This window comes from Oncorhynchus tshawytscha, linkage group LG01, assembly GCF_018296145.1.
Source record: "Oncorhynchus tshawytscha isolate Ot180627B linkage group LG01, Otsh_v2.0, whole genome shotgun sequence".
NCBI classification, from domain to species: Eukaryota; Metazoa; Chordata; class Actinopteri; order Salmoniformes; family Salmonidae; genus Oncorhynchus; species Oncorhynchus tshawytscha.
In genome coordinates this window covers 15,767,997-15,786,208 of record NC_056429.1, presented here as the reverse complement: position 1 = coordinate 15,786,208, position 18,212 = coordinate 15,767,997, and the positions used below count along the sequence as shown (strand labels likewise).

The 18,212-nt window shown below is 41.7% G+C and overlaps 1 protein-coding gene across 3 annotated transcripts in view; it reads left to right on the top strand.

The window, feature by feature from the left end:
* Positions 1–7,124: 7,124 nt before the first annotated feature.
* LOC112227601 (protein Wnt-7b) overlaps positions 7,125–18,212 on the top strand; it is a 61,977-nt gene continuing 50,889 nt past the window's right edge. Inside the window, exons 1-3 of one of the 3 annotated variants that reach the window (XM_024392568.2) lie at positions 7,125–7,562; positions 7,675–7,776; positions 15,703–15,929. In XM_024392568.2, coding sequence (XP_024248336.1) covers positions 7,700–7,776; positions 15,703–15,929 — 304 coding nt within the window. In that variant the 5' untranslated portion in view covers positions 7,125–7,562; positions 7,675–7,699. Of the gene's footprint in view, positions 7,777–9,254; positions 9,759–15,702; positions 15,930–18,212 lie in introns of those variants that run through there. The other 2 variants (XM_024392490.2, XM_024392427.2) reach the window with 2 other exon arrangements.

The window sequence follows — 18,212 nt, the reverse complement described above, 5'->3', positions numbered from 1 at the left end:
GCCTCTCCTCTCAGGCCCCAATATCAGTGGGCATGTTGGGGAATTAATCAGGCCTTGGTCCACTCCACACCCCTGTACGGTTATCCACAGCTGTGTCCGACCAGAAAATGAGGAGTTCAGTCGCATCCATCAGGTTAGGAAGTAGACGTTTTTTTTATACCTTTAAATGGTTAGAATACCTAATTGTGTGATGTTTTCTGCACTGGTCATACAGGTCACGCCCTCTCTCTCTCTTTCAGTCTCTCTGTCCCTTTCTAAAGCTCTCTTTCCCTCTCTCTCTCTCCTTCTCTCTCATACCCTTTCTCTTTTTCCCTCTCTCTCTCTCTTTCCCTCTCTCTCTCTCCTTCTCTCTCTTACCCTTTCTCTTTTTCCCTCTCTTTCCCTCTCTCTTTCCCTCTCTCTCTCTTTCCCTCTCGCTCTCTTTCCCTCTCTCTCTCTCTCCCTCTCTTTCCCTCTCTCTCTTTCAGCCTCTCTCCCTCTCTTTCCCTCTCTCTCTTTCAGTCTCTCTGTCCCTTTCTAAAGCTCTCTTTCCCTCTCTCTCCTTCTCTCTCTTACCCTTTCTCTTTTTCCCTCTCTCTCTCTTTCCCTCTCTCTCTTTACCTCTCTCTCTCTTTCACTCTCTCTCTTTCCCTCTCTCGCTCTCCCTCTCTTTCCCTCTCTCTCTTTCAGCCTCTCTCCCTCTCTTTCCCTCTCTCTCTTTCAGTCTCTCTGTCCCTTTCTAAAGCTCTCTTTCCCTCTCTCTCTCTCCTTCTCTCTCTTACCCTTTCTCTTTTTCCCTCTCTCTCTCTCTTTCCCTCTCTCTCTCTCTTTCCCCCTCTCTCTCTCTTTCCCTCTCTCTCTCTTTCCCTCTGTCTCTGTCTCTTCCTCTCTCTTTCCCTCTCTCTCCCTCTCACTCTTTCCCTCTCTCTCCCTCTCTCTTTCCCGCTCTCTCCCTCTCTCTTTCCCTCTCTCTCTCTTTCCCTCTCTCTCTTTCCCTCTCTCTCTCTCTCTTTCCCTCTCTCACCCTCTCTCCCTCTCTCTCTTTCCCGCTCTCTCTTTCCCTCTCTGCTGTGATCCATATCCTGGTCTCAGTCTTTTCTCTCTCAGACAGACCGTGAGCTGGGGCCCCCTTTCAGGAATAGGAAGTCCTCTGTCATCCACACCATCTCTGTGCCAACCTAAATCTTCCCTGGGCTAATTGAGGGAAGTGTTAAAATCTGGAGAGAGAGTGTGGAGCTGATGGAGCCGGAGACACCAGGGAGCAGCATAATAGCCGGTTGGTTCCCCCTCTGAGCTGCATCTGCCTGGGGCCTTGGTTTGGCATGCTGCTGCATTTATCCCTTTCACTGCACTGCTGCAGCCGCTTTCCAGCTGACAGAACTCCCACACAAACACATGGATGTCCGGTGGGTTTTCTTGGGTTTTCTTGTTTAGTCGTTGGTCAAGAGTACTTAATAATATTCAAGAAGACAGTACAACATATCATCTGACTTCTGCCAAAACACAGGCCGATCTTTTTTCAACTTTCCTTCTTCCCTCCTGCAGTTTGAAAAGATCGCAAATGAAAAGCAGATACAATTGTGCAATCTTCAAAAAAAATAAATCACTGACCGTTACAGAGGAGCATACTGTAGAGATCTCAGAAACTTTTAAGGGGACACTTTGAACTTTCGTAACACGATGTAAATGGGACAAAACTGCCAATACAATTTAGTGTAAGATTATAATACAGGTATTATATGTGTAACATAATGTTTATAATTGGGTCAAATAGTGACGGATCTAGCTACAGGAAATACAAAGTGATAATAGACCAAACTAAATAAAAACGTTTGGTCCAGGAGTTTTCCTGATCATGTAGTTGGGGCCCAAGGTTTTCAATCTAAAAAAAAACCTCCTGTCCCTATACAGCGCCTTCAGAGAGTATTCACATCCCTTGACTTTTTCCAAGTTTTGTTGCGTTACAGTCTGAATTTAAAATGGCATGAATTCCAATGTTTTGTCAATGGCCTACACACAATAACCCATAATATCAAGTGGAATTATGTTTTTAGAAATGTTTACAAATTAATTAAAAATGAAAAGCTGAAATGTCTTGAGTCAATTCAACCACTTTGTTATGGCAAGCCTAAATAAGTTCAGGAGTAAAATAGTTACATAATAAGTTGCATGGACTCATTCTGTGTGCAACAATAGTGTTTAACATTATTTTTTTAATGACTACTTCATACCTGTTCACCACACATACAATTACAGTGGGGCAAAAAAGTATTTAGTCAGCCACCAATTGTGCAAGTTCTCCCACTTAAAAAGATGAGAGAGGCCTGTAATTTTCATCATAGGTACACTTCAACTATGACAGACAAAATGAGAGAAAAAAATCCAGAAAATCACATTGTAGGATTTTTAATGAATTTATTTGCAAATTATGGTGGAAAATAAGTATTTGGTCAACAACAAAAGTTTATCTCAATACTTTGTTATATACCCTTTGTTGGCAATGACAGAGGTCAAATGTTTTCTGTAAGTCTTCACAAGGTTTTCACACACTGTTGCTGGTATTTTGGCCCATTCCTCCATGCAGATCTCCTCTAGAGCAGTGATGTTTTGGGGCTGTTGCTGGCCTACACGGACTTTCAACTCCCTCCAAATATTTTTTATGGGGTTGAGATCTGGAGACTGGCTAGGCCACTCCAGGACCTTGAAATGCTTCTTATGAAGCCACTCCTTCGTTGCCCGGGCGGTGAGTTTGGGATCATTGTCATGCTGAAAGACCCAGCCACCTTTCATTTTCAATGCCCTTGCTGATGGAAGGAGGTTTTCACTCAAAATCTCACGATACATGGCCCCATTCATACTTTCCTTTACACGGATCAGTCGTCCTGGTCCCTTTGCAGAAAAACAGCCCCAAAGCATGATGTTTCCACCCCCATGCTTCACAGTAGGTATGGTGTTCTTTGGATGCAACTCGACGAGTTGAGTTTTTACCAAAAGAAAGTTATATATTTTTTTCATCTGACCATATGACATTCTCCCAATCTTCTTCTGGATCATCCAAATGCTCTCTAGCAAACTTCAGACGGGCCTGGACATGTACTGGCTTAAGCAGGGGGACACGTCTGGCACTGCATGATTTGAGTCCCTGGCCGCGTAGTGTGTTACTGATGGTAGGCTTTGTTACTTTGGTCCCAGCTCTCTGCAGGTCATTCACTAGGTCCACCCATGTGGTTCTGGGATTTTTGCTCACCGTTCTTGTGATCATTTTGACCCCACGGGTTGAGATCTTGCGTGGAGCCCCAGATCGAGAGAGATTATCAGTGGTCTTGTATGTCTTCCATTTCCTTAATAATTGCTCCCACAGTTGATTTCTTCAAACCAAGCTGCTTACCTATTGCAGATTCAGTCTTCCCAACCTGGTGCAGGTCTACAATTTTGTTTCTGGTGTCCTTTGACAGCTCTTTGGTCTTGGCCATAGTGGAGTTTGGAGTGTGACTTTTTGAGGTTGTGGACGGGTGTCTTTTATACTGATAACAAGTTCAAACAGGTGCCATTAATACAGGTAATGAGTGGAGGATAGAGGAGCCTCTTAAAGAAGAAGTTACAGGTCTGTGAGAGCCAGAAATCTTGCTTGTTTGTAGGTGACCAAATACTTATTTTCCACCATAATTTGCAAATAAATTCATTAAAAAAACAATGTGATTTTCTGGATTTTTTTTCTCATTTTGTCTGTCATAGTTGAAGTGTACCTATGATGAAAATTACAGGCCTCTCTCATCTTTTTAAGTGGGAGAACTTGCACAATTGGTGGCTGACTAAATACTTTTTTGCCCCACTGTATCTGTAAGGTCTCTCAGTCGAGCAGTGAATTCCAAACACAGATTCAACCACAAAGACAAGAGAGGTTTTCCAATGCCTCGCAGAGAAGGGCAACTATTGGTAGATGGGTAACAAAATCAGAAATTGAATATCCCTTTGAGCATGGTGAAGTTATTAGTTACACTTTGGATGGTGTATCAATACACCCAGTCACTACAAAGATACAGGCATCCTTCTTAACTCAGTTGCCGGAGAGGAAGGAAACTGCTCAGGGATTTCACCATGAGGCCAATGGTGACTTCAAAACAGTTAGAGATGGCTGTGATAGGAGAAAACTGTGGATCAACAACGTTGTAGTTACTCCACAATAGTAACCTAAATAACAGAGTTTAAAGAAGGAAGCCTGTATGGAATAAAAAATATTATTTGCAATAAGGCACTAAAGTAAAACCCCCCAAAATGAACTTCATGTACTGAATACAAAGCATTATGTTTCGGGAAAATCCCACACAACACATCACTGGAGTTGCTTACGAAGACAACATTGAATGTTCCTGAGTGCCTGTCAGAATGGTGGGTGTAGCTGGTGTATGCAGTCAGGCGCAGGAGAGCAGAGAATTGGGAGCAACGTAACTTTACTCAGAATAATGAATGGTGCAAGGTAAAACAGTACACTTGCCCAAACACAAACACAAACACAAACACAAACACACGAACATCAACTTTTACACACAGGCAAGAAACAGCACCCGTCTAAAATAACCAGTCACCAACATTACCGAACATGACATAAAACAATCCCGCACAACACCATGGGGGAAACAGAGGGTTAAATACATGAACAATAATTAGGGGAATGAAAAACAGGTGTGTAGAAACAAAGACATTATAAATGGAAAATGAAAAGTGGATCGGCGATGGCTAGTCGCCCGGTGAAGCCGACTGCCGAGGGTTGCCCGAACAAGAATAATGTGCAAATATTGTACAATCCAGGTGTGCAAAGCTCTTAGAGAGAGAGACAACAACATGTGGAATAAGTAAAGGGGTATGAAATCTTTCGGAAGGCACTGTATATGCTATTGTAACAGGATGTTTCCACTTGCCTTTGCAGAAATATGTTGTATAATGTTTATGTATTCCTATTGGCTGGTTGAATTTACATATCAATAAGGTGTTATGCCATTGGTCATGCTTGCAGATAGGGGATGATTGCGAATGTCAATTCTTCCCAGTCTACAATTACAAGCAAGTAGTAGGTTACATTCTAAAGCATTCTCTTAAACAGGGTGGTTCGAGCCCTGAATGCTGATTGGCTGAAAGCCAAGGTATATTAGACCGTATACCACGGGTATGTGAAAACATGTATTTTTACTGTTCTAATTAGGTTAGTAACCAGTTTATAATAGCAACATGGCACCTCAGGGTTTGTGGTATATGGCCAATATACTGTGGCTAAGGGCTGTATACAGGCACTCCACGTTGCGTGATGCTTAAGAACAGCCCTTAGCATGGTATATCGGCCATATACCACAAACCCCCTCGGGCCTAATTGCTTCAGTAGTCTATTTATGTTATTTACTATTTGTACACGTTATTTATGTACACTATGCACATTAAATATGTACCTAATTTGAACATCATCAATATCTAAATATTCTTCACTGTCTGCAACTGTCTTAATTAATTATCTAATTAAGTACAATCACATGAGTATCACTAGAGTTTTCTGCTTGAAACAACTAACTGCATTGTGTGCTGTGGCATAGGACTTGGCTTGATTGATGAGACCTCCCTGTCCCTAATGCTCTCATCTCTACTCCTGTTCCCTAAGCTCTTTAAAGTAGAATAAACACTATAAACACTATGTCATAAGATGTTCCACATGCCAGCCACCACAGTGTCATGAGTGTGTGTGTGTGTGTGTGTGTGTGTGTGTGTGTGTGCGTGCGTGCGTGTGTGTGCCTGTGTAGGCCTATGTGTGTGACATGTCTGTCTGCAATGACAGTGGCGGGTGACAAATGGCGCTGACGTATTTTGTCCCTGGTCTTTGAGGATCGGGCCTAATAAAACATGGGAGCTCCTTTGAACGTTTTAATTAAACTAAACAGGACCATCCCCATCCAGCCTCTACCAAGAGTTACGTTTGAAGAGAGAGAAACAAATCCATCTTTTACAGGGACACATCAAATACGTGTATTTTTATGTCGCCCTGGGTCTTTATGTTGACGTTCATTATTTCAAAAAATCCATCTGGAATTTTGATGGACATGTTTTGAAGGAAAATGCCTGGAAACCACAAAGCAAGGATGTCTTGAAACAAAGGTTTCTGCTGTTTTGTCTGTTTCTTGTGGTTAACAATAACTCTCAGCAGCACAGAGATGGGTCATGTCTGTCATTTTTGTTTAAACTGTAATTATTATTCCAGTTTAGATGTTTTCATGCGGATAGTTTTGTTCAAATATGGTATGACTTACAGTTTATGTGCTGTTTTAACAAAGAGCATTAATGATTCATAAAATCTTATGGAATCTTGAATAATGGATTACATTTCTTTGTCATTTAAACAATTCAAATGCAACAAAAAAAATACAGAAATTAACAAAACTCAATTTAAAGACATTTGCATATTGCATATTGATGGTGATTTACACTTTCTAATGATTACACAGGCGCACATCATATTAAAATATACATGAAATGAGCCACCAAACTGTCTGTAATGTCAAGTGTGATGGCATCTTGATGTGAAAAGAGTAGTGATATAACTAGAAGACCTAGCTTGACCCACAGTCAGAAACACATTCAGAGGCACACCCACTCACATCATATAGGACAGAACAGTAACACAGAAGACTTCTGGCAGTAAGACAGCAGTTGTCTCCTTTAGCCACCAGGGGGAGTATTATACAGCAGGAAGGGACCCCAGGGGACAGACATTCAAGGAGGCATTTTTATGAATTGTTCTAAAACGCATTCATCATAGTAGGAAAATCTGTCGCGTATTTATTGAAAACGAGCCCTATGATTTGATCTATCGAAAAATAAGAAATACATTTCCCTAATGAGCTTTACATATGGTCTATAATTCACAAAATGTGCCATAAAAGTTGTTTTTGTTGCTATACGAATTAAATGCAGAATACTCTTCTACTCACTAGTCACAATGTAAACTGGTGGACTAATCGCTACCATTGATTGGCTACTTGATGAGGAAAGTCTATCTCCTGGTGGGCAATACCCAAGGTTGCAACCTCAACTAGCCAGTATATAAGGCCGTTTCGGTTCGGCTATCTGTGTGTTACTGTACAACAACTGCACGTGTTCAGCTCAACCCAGAAGCCCGTCCCATCCCCTGCATATCCATACCAGTTCAAAGGAGGAGGCGTGGATAGAACTGTTGTTACCTGTATTAGAGTACCTGCAGCTACATGGAAAGAATTTAAGATGTCGTCAAGGGAGAGGAACTGCAACCGATGTGTCACGGCTTCAATACAGACGAGATTCTATTGAAAAAGAGGACATTGCACCGGGTGTAAATGTACCTCGCGCTAGCAAGAACAAGTGAGAATACATAACTTGCCCTACTTTGATACAAAGGACGAAATATAAGAACGCTTCACTCGAGAACTCATCTTTCTCCCCGACCCCTCTCTCTCATTCTCATAAGTGTTTCGTTTTTTAACACGCACGTTTTGGATCAACATCACTCTGCGACTCTCACCTGTGACGCGTTGACAATGGATTTCAGACGGCTAAATATTTCAAAGGTGTTTAGATTTTACATTTTGGAAAACAGAAGTTACAGGCCTATCTGCATCTGGAAAGGTTAGGTATTGTAGTGTTGCCAATGTGAACGTAAGCGTGACCATTTCATTCTAGTGAATGGCCAGTCCCAGAAGCGGTTATGATCATGCACAGACCCCTCCGAAGGTGGAGTTTTTACGTCTTCTTGTGTTTTGGCATCATCTACTTAAGGCTTGGGTAAGTGTAAATGTACTTATTGCAACTGTCAATATGTTTATGTTGCTTTGTTGTGTGTATTATGATTTTAAATATAGCCTACAACACGCTGTACCACATACGGCTATGGATATTCTGAATGCATACAAATACAGTGTAATTCGGGCAGTAATTCGACCAACCTGCCCTTTTGACCTAAATGACATATAACCAACTAACTAAAAAAACTCAGTGTGTTCCGTCCATGTCAGTGTTCAAATAAACCTGACACCCATAGCCATCAGGGACAACTGCTGGAAGCGTGCGTAAAAGCTGTCCAATTATTTAGCGGTATGCAAAAACCCCCAAAGAAGATTAATCCATATTCAATTAGAGTTTTTGTTCATCTGCTCAGAGTCTGGTTGGTCTGTCGGTGTATAGCGAGATAATTTGACCCGCTGTCTGTCTCCACCGCTCCGGCTCACTGTAGCATACCTTCATTAATAGCGGCAGCCTGGTTGAGTTGTATTTCCACATTCCACAGCCTAGACTGAGTTTTTACCTGTTTTGCAATAGCTCACCTTGATGCATAAAGAGAGATGATTTATACATGTTCTGTGTTTGCAAAAACAAGAAGAGATGCCATACCTCATAGAGAATAATTATATGCAACCAGTTCATAAAAAAATTGTAATAAAACACATCTATTTCAACAGAGGTAAGACTTTCAGACTAGTGTTGCTCCTCATACAAGAATCCATAGCCATGTCATAGTTATCAAAACAACAGCTGTCATTCCCCAGCTCGCTCCATTGCTGTGATCCTTGAATGAAATTGGCCTAACGGATAACCTCCACAGGTATTCATATCTAAACAGTTCAAATAGGAAAAAATCACTCCAAGTGAAGCGTCACCAGATATCTCATGGTTTCATCAAGCCAAACCAGTTAGCTCATTCCCGCGCCTACTACTCCCTCCATCAGCCTGGGAAAATCTTTCACGATGACCTCTTCACACACAATACGTGGAGTCTGCAGGTGACGAGTGAAATCACGTTGGGCTGAAGCGATTGTGCAGACAGAGCCTTTCATTCACCGGGTTCAACGCAAAGATGCACCTTGCGGATCCTGAGTATTAAAACGTCTAATTCTGCAGTGAGACTGTGAGAGCTTGTTGGTATTAACACCTTAACCTGCAGTACTCTTTTATAGATAGACTGAAGCCATTAATAACACATCATATCAATTGATAATTTATATACAGTTAGTTATTAGGCTTTTCACAATGTATATCTATTAATTAAATAACGATATGATCACATTCACTTTTTTAACAAGCTTTGGATAAAAATGTTTGCAATACAATTTAATATATTTGCTTTACGCCATTACGCACGGACGTTTTTTTTTCAACCTGATGATGTGTGTGTGAATCAGTAGGCCTCAAGATGAAACCGTCAGTGAGTGCGCCAGTGTTTGTTTACTTTGGAGTTTGATTTGATGAATGAAATACAGCTTTCCAGGGTTGCAGCGGATCACTATCACCCTATGGTCCTGTTGTGGCGCAGAAGTGGGCGGATAGCAGTGTCTCTCTGCCCAATGGCAGCCACGACTCTCATGAGAGTGAAGAAAGGCACTTTTCTGCCATCCAAAATCCCTAAAACCATCATCATTCCGGCTCGGAAACCACACTCTGTAACAGCCTCTACCGCTGAGAGATGACAGAGCCAATCTCCGCGCCCGCTGCACACTCACGGCCCTGGGACTGGGAGCTAGGAGCTGCATAGCACCGCCACTCAAGCGAGCACCGCAAACGCTTCGTCAGCTGTTTGATTTTGGAGCAAAGGGGAACTAAAACGAGCGATATCAAGGAATTAAAAAGGAGTTTATCACATTATTTCGTTTCACTCCATCAGAAAGCGGCCATTTGTTCAATGTCATCATGATCATATTCTCGTCGCGCAGTGTACTGCTATCAGTCTACTATCCACAGATCTTCCTCATCCTTACGAGTGGGAGCTACCTGTAAGTTGACCCAATCAACGGGCCCCTTAGTTAGCTCACTTGTGTGCTTTTGTGTTCAAAGACATACTGAGTAGGCCTATATGAATTTCATTTTCGAGATACTTGTTGGATAATTCTGTTGTTAAATCTCTCTCTGAAAGATTGGCGCAGGTTGTTGGTTAAGGTATGGTTGTTTGCTTCCACAGTGTACGTCCCTACTAAAAACGGTTTGAATATAGAACATACAACATAGTTGAATATAGAACAAGTCATTTAAGACAACTAGGGTATATCAAAATGAAGATTCAACATTATTTCGATGTCAGCGCTTTTCTGCTTGGGTGTGCATTTTACGCACCGAATTTGATTGAATATTGGGTATTTCAAGACATTCGATTGTGTTCTAAAGACTTTACCGTTTAAAATGACAAAATTATACTCAAAATCTATTCGTTATCAAAGCATACATGTATGCTTCAGGTAGCTGGGGAATCCCTCCGGTCCACGTGGTAAATAACGGATCGAGTTTTACGTCGATGTCAATTACCCGAAGTCCTATTTTATGGGCAGGTTGTAACACAGGACTTGCTTCTGATGAGGTAATATAAATACTTTTTTTGTTAGGTCTATTTATTCTTCTTAAAGACCCAAATCCTCCTTACAACATTGTAATGACGGTTGGACACGGTTTCATTTGGCCACAGAGTGGCAGAGATGTTCAAGACAATTAAATGGAGAGAGAACATTATTTCATTTTTCCCCCTATGTTAGCAAACCCCGAAGGTATGAATAGCTTTTACGCATGCATTGGATTATTACCTGTCACAGATGTGGATATGGATTCGGATTTATGCATTTCATCACCCATGGTTTTAGGCAAATCTACCAAGGTATAATTTAAAGCCACATCTGGAAAAGTGGCTGTAAAACATCGGTCTCTGACATGTATGCACGTGATTGACACTAGTCATAATACTTGCGTCATTGAATCAGTTGCTCTCGCAAGATAATGTTTTATTTTCAGTTTAAAAATAATTACTGAACCATACTTTGAATCCATCCTGGAGACCCCAAACTTGATGTTACTGGAGACCCCAAACTTGATGTTACTGGAGACCCCAAACTTGATGTTACTGGAGACCCCAAACTTGATGTTAAAATATATGTGGTTCATGGTTGCAGTTAAAAGTGGCTATGCCTATGTTTAGTATGGATTTGCACATTATAAACTACATACCATTGTTTGAATTTATAATTTAAACATGCTTAGTTACAGTACAGAAAATGAAATAGGTTTTAGGGATGAGGATGTTTTTAAAGTGGAAAAAGAAAAGAGAGGATAGTGATCCCCATCCTCCAAGGTGCTCCTTTCTCTCTCATTACATGTGCAAATAATGTTTATATGTATTATATGTGTAACTCACATTGACATTTGGTGAACTGCATGGGTGGCAAATAACTCATCCACACACAGAGGGATTAGTCGGAGTACGCTATAATTCAATTAAATAATATTCAATTAAGGTCAATCACATATTTAAAGTTGCCTTTATTGCACCACGTCTCCAAATAGGAACATGATGTCGTTTTTAAGACGGGGAACTTTAGAAATAGGCTTTTACCATATTAAACCCTAATAAAATCAACGTGGAATAAGACAGGAAAACGAGTTCCTTTGCTGTTCTACTTATTTATCTTGCCTTCAAATAGGCCTACATATATTACACAAGTTTTAAAAGCGTTTCATTAGAGAAGTATTTGTTTTTACTTAAGGTAAATATTATTAATTGATATCGTAAATTTCCACAAAACAGGTTCATTTCGTTTCACAATTGATATTCCAGCAATTTGCCACTGGAGCACTTTGTGTCTGACATCTTATTTCTCAGTGAGACATACCTGTGAGCTTAATGCTGTGTCATATCAAAGGCATTCTCTCTGATGGAATAGGTGTGTGTGTGTTGGTGTGTGTGTAGCCCCATCCAACCCACCATTTTATAATGGAAGGTTTGTGGGAAGGTTATTTTGCCTGCACAATAATCCACTGTGGGAATCACTGGATTTGCTATAGTTAACATCCCTACATAGCCTACTGTACATTTCTGGTAGCAGAATTGTTTCTATAATGAGCAAAAATATGAACGCAACATGCAACAATTTCAACAATTTTACTGAGTTACAGTTCATATAAAGAAATCAGTCAATTTAAATAAATGCATTAGGCCCTAATCTATGGATTTCACATGACAGGGCATAGGCCAAACCACTAGGGAGCCAGGCCCAGCCAATCAGAAATATTTTTTTTGCCACAAAAGGACTTTATTACATAAATACTCCTCAGTTTCATCAGCTGTCCGGGTGGCTGATCTCAGATGATGCAGAGGTCCAGGGACGGCGTGGTTACACGTGGTCTGAGGTTGTGAGGCCGGTTGGACGTGCTGAAATAATGATCTAAAATGACGTTGGATGCGCTTATGGTAAAGAAATTAACTTTAAATTATCTGGCAACAGCTCTGGTGGACATTCCTGCAGTCAGCATGCCAATTTTTGAGTGGCCTTTTATTGTCCCATGCAGCACAAGGTGCACCTGTGTAATTATCATGCTGTTTAATCATCGTCTTGACATACCACACCTGTCAGGTGGATAGATTATCTTGGCAAAGGAGAAATGCTCACTAACAGGGATGTAAACAAATTTGTACACAAAATTTGAGACTAATAAGCTTTTGTGCTTTTGGAAAATTTCAGAGATCTTTTTTTCACTCATTAAACACGGGACCAACACTTTACATGTTGCGTTTATACAGCATTTTTGTTTAGTATATATTGTAGATTTTTTTTTCCTTAAAAACATTTACCAAAAGTACTTACACTTTCAACATGTAGACCGGATAACACATTTTTGGTTAGCACATTCTTTGGTTAACACATATTCACAATATCTAATTTGAGCAGACAATGGGGCTCCTAGCTGTGTCTATTGCAGTGCTCTCTGTCGCAAACTGCTACTGTGCACACAGAGTTGTCACTAAGCAAACAGAATCGCATTTGTGCACTTTGATGATGCAGGGATTTAACAGCTTAACTGAGGAACGCTCTGTTTTGCATTGTCTGCTGCTTTTGCAAGCCCATGTTAGACAGTGATACTGGGAATTGGCAGCTGGAAATGGCAAGGATACTATTACCCAGCAGAATAATAGCAATATCATTAAGCTCCTCATAATCACTTTAATAGTCAGTGAGGTGCACAGTGACTCGTTGCTGCCCGAGACGCGACACACAGGTATTTCTGTTATTATTGTTGTTACAGATTATTTGGGATCTATGTCTGCCAAACTCTTTTGTTCTCCTGACTGTGTCACGTGATGTAATCCAGAGCATCGCTTTACCTTGCTAGAGCTTCAGTTACAGTGCACCTGACCTCATAAACATTTTTAATGTTTTAATTTTACTAGACAAGTCAGTTAAGAACAAGTTCTTATTTTCAATGACAGCCTAGGAACAGTGGGTTAACTGGCCTAGGAACAGTGGGTTAACTGCCTGTTCAGGGGCAGAATGACAGATTTGTACCTTGTCAGCTCGGGGATTGGAACTTGCAACCTTTCGGTTACTAGTCCAACGCTCTAACCACGCTGCTGCATTAGCATAATGCAATATATGATTCCAACATACATTTAAACCACAAACTCCATGGGGGTTATTTTACAGTAGAGAAGGTTGGTGGAGCATTTGGATGGTTTTGTTTGGTAGACATCAAGGAACAACAGGTTTGAGAGGTATGCAGAGTTATTTTAGTGCTCTGTGCTTCACAAATGATTTGCTTTATATCTCAATTTCAGTTTTGGATGGATATGAAGCTGAGATTTTGAATGACATTTGAGAGATTTCTAATGGCATTTGCCAGACTTTGATTATGCACCTGATTTCTTTACGCCTGCATGGTGATTATGTTATCTTTGCAAAGATCAAAGCATGGGTGAGGTTCATTTATCATATGGTTTTGGATATGAAAAACAGAGAGGTATATGTTGCTTAGGATGCACAGCAGTATTTCTTGTTGCAATTCTTGTTGTCATGTGGTTTTACATTCAAGGTTTATTTTTTTATCTGAAGAGAGCCAAACAATTAAGATGAACATGGTTGGCCATAACCAATTTACAATCAATATTCATCCACTCTTTGGGTTGTTTGAGTCAGAGGGGCAGTATGGTTTTGTTCCATAATCGTTTTGAAGGGGAATCCACAAAATGCAGTCGACCCCGCTCTCTCTTCTCTCCCTCTTTTCTTTGTCACACTCCCTTCTCCCCCACTCTCCTCTCTCTCCCCTTTCTCTCTTCTCCCCCTCTCTCTCTCTCCCCTTTCTCTCTTCTCTCCCTCTCTCCTCTCTCTCCCCTTTCTCTCTTCTCTCTCCCCCATTTCACTCTTCTCTCCCTCTCTCCTCTCTCCCCTTTCTCTCTCCTCTCTCTCCCCTTTCTCTATTTTCTCTCCCCCTTTCTCTCTTCTCTCCCTATCTCCTCTCTCCCCTTTCTCTCTTCTCTCCCTCTCTCCCCTTTCTCTCTTTTCTCTCCCCCTTTCTCTCTTCTCTCCCTCTCTCCTCTCCCTTTTTTTTCTCTTCTCTCCCCTTTCTCTCTTCTCTCTCTCTCCCCTTTCTCTCTTCTCTCCCCCTTTCTCTCTTCTCTCCCTCTCTCCTCTCCCCTTTTTCTCTTCTCTCCCCTTTCTCTCTTCTCTCTCTCTCTCCCTTTCTCTCTTCTCTCCCCCTTTCTCTCTTCTCTCCCTCTCTTCTCCCCCCTCTCTCTCTACCCCTACTGTCGTTTTTCGCTGACACACAACTTGCCTGCATCAGCCTGCCCTGCTTGTGGTAAAGCCCTTGAAGGCCTACGTCAGACATCAAAGCTGGCATTCGTCTTCATGCTCTTTTACGGCTCCTACTGACATGTTTGAAAGGCATGTATCTGCAGGGTTTGGATGGCTATAAACACTCTGATAGAGAAATAACCCCATTTGTTTAGCCGTCTGTTTTCTGGTACATGACTGTTCCAAACCCATCCAACATGTGTCAGGAACAGGGATGATATTAAGTCCCAAGGCGGTGATCAGAGGTGCTACAGAACAGCCTCTGAGGAGCAGAAGCTCCAAGGTGTCATGTCATGGGTTAAATGGCTGCTTGATCTAGGGTTAACCCTCGAGGACTTGCACCTCATTGGTCTTGCAGAGAGGCTGGTGTCGGAAACCTTGCTATTAGCCAGGCATACTGTAGCATAGCTATCAAAATGTGGATAAAGGAAAGAAATCTCACACAGGAAATATATTTATAGGCGGTGCAGTACACTGCATGCATGCTTTAAACAGATCAATCTCAAATTCGTCGGGATAACATAGTTGTGTGTGACTTCTTGGTTGAGAAGCCCAGTTACAAATTGAAGGCACGGTTGTGCCGGTGCAAGGCTTGCCCAGCTCCCTCATCCCTGGAAACAATTCTAGCCATGTTACCTAACAATTAACGCAAAACTCCCAACTTATTTCTCTACGATCACGAGCCAAACCAATGCGGAGAGGCATTGTCAGTAAGAAAATAAACACAATGTCATTTTCTGCCTTGGATCTGTTTTACAATCCTATGCAACATCAGATATTGGTTTCAGATGCTCTCTTTGCTATCTTACCTCTAATCCATTAAAATGTAATATTTTTTGGAAAACAGCACTGTGTAATTAAGGAATGCTCATCAAGGCTTTGGTTTCATTTATTCCTGGTCTGGAGAGGCCTAAAGTCCATGTAATCTATCCTGCAGTAGCACTGACTGACTATGTGTGTGTGTGTGTGTGTGTGTGTGTGTGTGTGTGTGTGTGTGTGTGTGTGTGTGTGTGTGTGTGTGTGTGTGTGTGTGTGTGTGTGTGTGTGTGTGTGTGTGTGCGTGTGTGTGCGCGTGTGTGCGCGTGTGTGTGTGTTACCTCCCGATCCATAGGGCCCTGTCTTCCGTGGTGGCATTGGGTGCCAACATCATCTGCAACAAGATCCCTGGGCTGGCCCCTCGCCAGAGGGCCATCTGCCAGAGCCGCCCAGATGCCATCATCGTGGTGGGGGAGGGCGCCCAGCTGGGCATCAATGAGTGTCAGTACCAGTTCCGCTATGGCCGCTGGAATTGCTCCGCCCTGGGGGAGAGGACTGTCTTTGGACAGGAGCTGCGAGTAGGTCAGTCTGGGCACCTTGGGCCTGTCTCAAGGCTGGGGAGGATTTGGCTTTGGAGGGGGAGATCATTGTCTGCTGCACTAGGGTCTGACGCTGTAATTTCCTCAACTCAGAAAGACATGTATGCCAGATTTAGATTCAGACTGTTTAATTGTCACATGGACAGGGTTGCAGGTGTGATTGCAGGGTACAGTGAAAATCTTAGGCTCCGAGCTCCAACATGCAGGACTGAGTGGAATGAAAGAATGAAAGTGGTAATAAAAAACAACAACAATAGAAACAGAAATCATAACTGTAGCAGTGATGAATAAATACATGTCCATTGGAGTTGAGGGGTGGGGGGTGACAATAGGGGAGCAGCATGACCATTGGGGGAGTGTGGGGACCATTTGAGATAAAAACAATACAAATGATAATAAAACAAAAATAAGTTTGCTACATTTGTGGGGAGGCATGAGGCTGACATTTTAAGAGTTACTTCAAATCTTATTTGCAGAGAGGACTGGATTGCAATCAGGGTGGGAAATTAACACCAGCCACGAGCCAAATGTTTGTAGATTTTGGCATTGGCTGGTAGAATCTCTATTCTTACCAGCCACATTGGAGGGTGGGTCACACAGAGCATTTGGGAGTAGTAAAACAAAATGTCTCCAAAGCCCACATGGTAAAAAGCAACAACAACATGTGTGTGTGTCATCTCTGAAAAAGAGAATCTCAATGCTACAGTGGTGAAAGCGGGATGGGGTACAGTTTTTTATGTTATTTATCTGGTAAACAAATTGAGTGGCTGGTAAAATTAGGGCATCCACCAGTGACTGGTGGACCAAAGAGGACATTTCCCACCCTGATTGCAATGGTAGTCATCGGTCATTGAAGCTGTGATTGAAAACATGTTACATTTTAATGGTAGCCTTCTCTAAATGGTAGCCTTCTCTAGATGGTAGCCTTCTCTAAATGGTAGCCTTCTCTAAATGGTAGCCTTAGAGTGGAACTCAATACACTACCAAGCCCCGACCCCTGTAGCCTTGTGAAAAATGGCTCTTCACAAGCCAAACCCAAGCTGTACACATCAGAGTCGAACTTTAACCAACTGAGCACAACTCTATTGTATAACCATACATATTGTCAATGGTTGCTCAAGACGGCTTCATTATGTTACCATTCCAACATATTCCAGTCTGGTGTATCCTCATCTCAATTAACACTGTTACTTTTCTGCAGCATGGCTTGGTTTCTGTTGATGTAAGATTTGCATTGAACTTCTGGTTAAAAGTATGCCGTACATTGCTGGCTGTACCAAAGTTATGGAAAGGTTACCAGAAGCACTAAAGTCTAATGGGGAAAAAGTATGGTGGAAAAATGATATAGCAAATGAGGAGAGAACCAATGATATTATTGTAGAGAACGTTGTTGAACCAAAATACTGTAGATGGCCACATCTGTTGTTCATCTTAGGAAACTGGTTGTGTCCATTGCTTGGTTCGTGTGTGTGTGTGTGTGTGTGCGTGTACATACAGTCAGAACAAGCTACAAACAGACAAACATTTACATTTACATTTACGGTGTTTTCGTTGGAAATGGCATTCTGCAGAGCTCTTCTGCGTGGCCTTTTTTTTACAAGGACTTTTATACATTTCCTTTCATTTAGAAATGTTTTGTTGCTGTTAAAGTGCGGTTTGACTATGCATTTAATCCAATAGCTCTGTTAACAATCACTGCTATTTAAGAGCGGCTGACTTAGCTCCAACCCCTCTAAAAGCATTTTTCTTTGTTGTAATTCTGGCGCTTTGGTAATGGATCTCGTCTCATTTTCTTCTGTTTTCAGCATCTCTTTTGCACTTCTTTTTCATCTTTTCTTTTTTGCAAAGCTTCAGAGAGACGTGAAGTGAACAGCACCGCAGGGTATGCCTTGCTTATCACTGAGAACATGATCAGGCTACTGCATGTCTCTGATTACTGGATCTTCTTTTCTTTAGTCCCTGAACAACTATGCTGCTTATGTTTTTAGACAATTTGTATGACTTCTTCTTCTTATTTTACTCATGAACCCGGCCACATCTATGGTCAAAGCCTTAACTCAGTCAGGCATGTACTTTAACTTTAGAGGGATGTTTTCCTCTCTCCTATACGCCGAGAGAGAGACAGAGAGGGAGAGAGAGAGAGAGAGAGAGAGAGAGAGAGAAAGAGAGAGAGAGAGAGAGAGAGAGAGAGAGAGAGAGAGAGAGAGGGAGAGAGAGAGAGAGAGAGAGAGAGAGAGAGAGAGAGAGAGAGAGAGAGAGAGAAAGA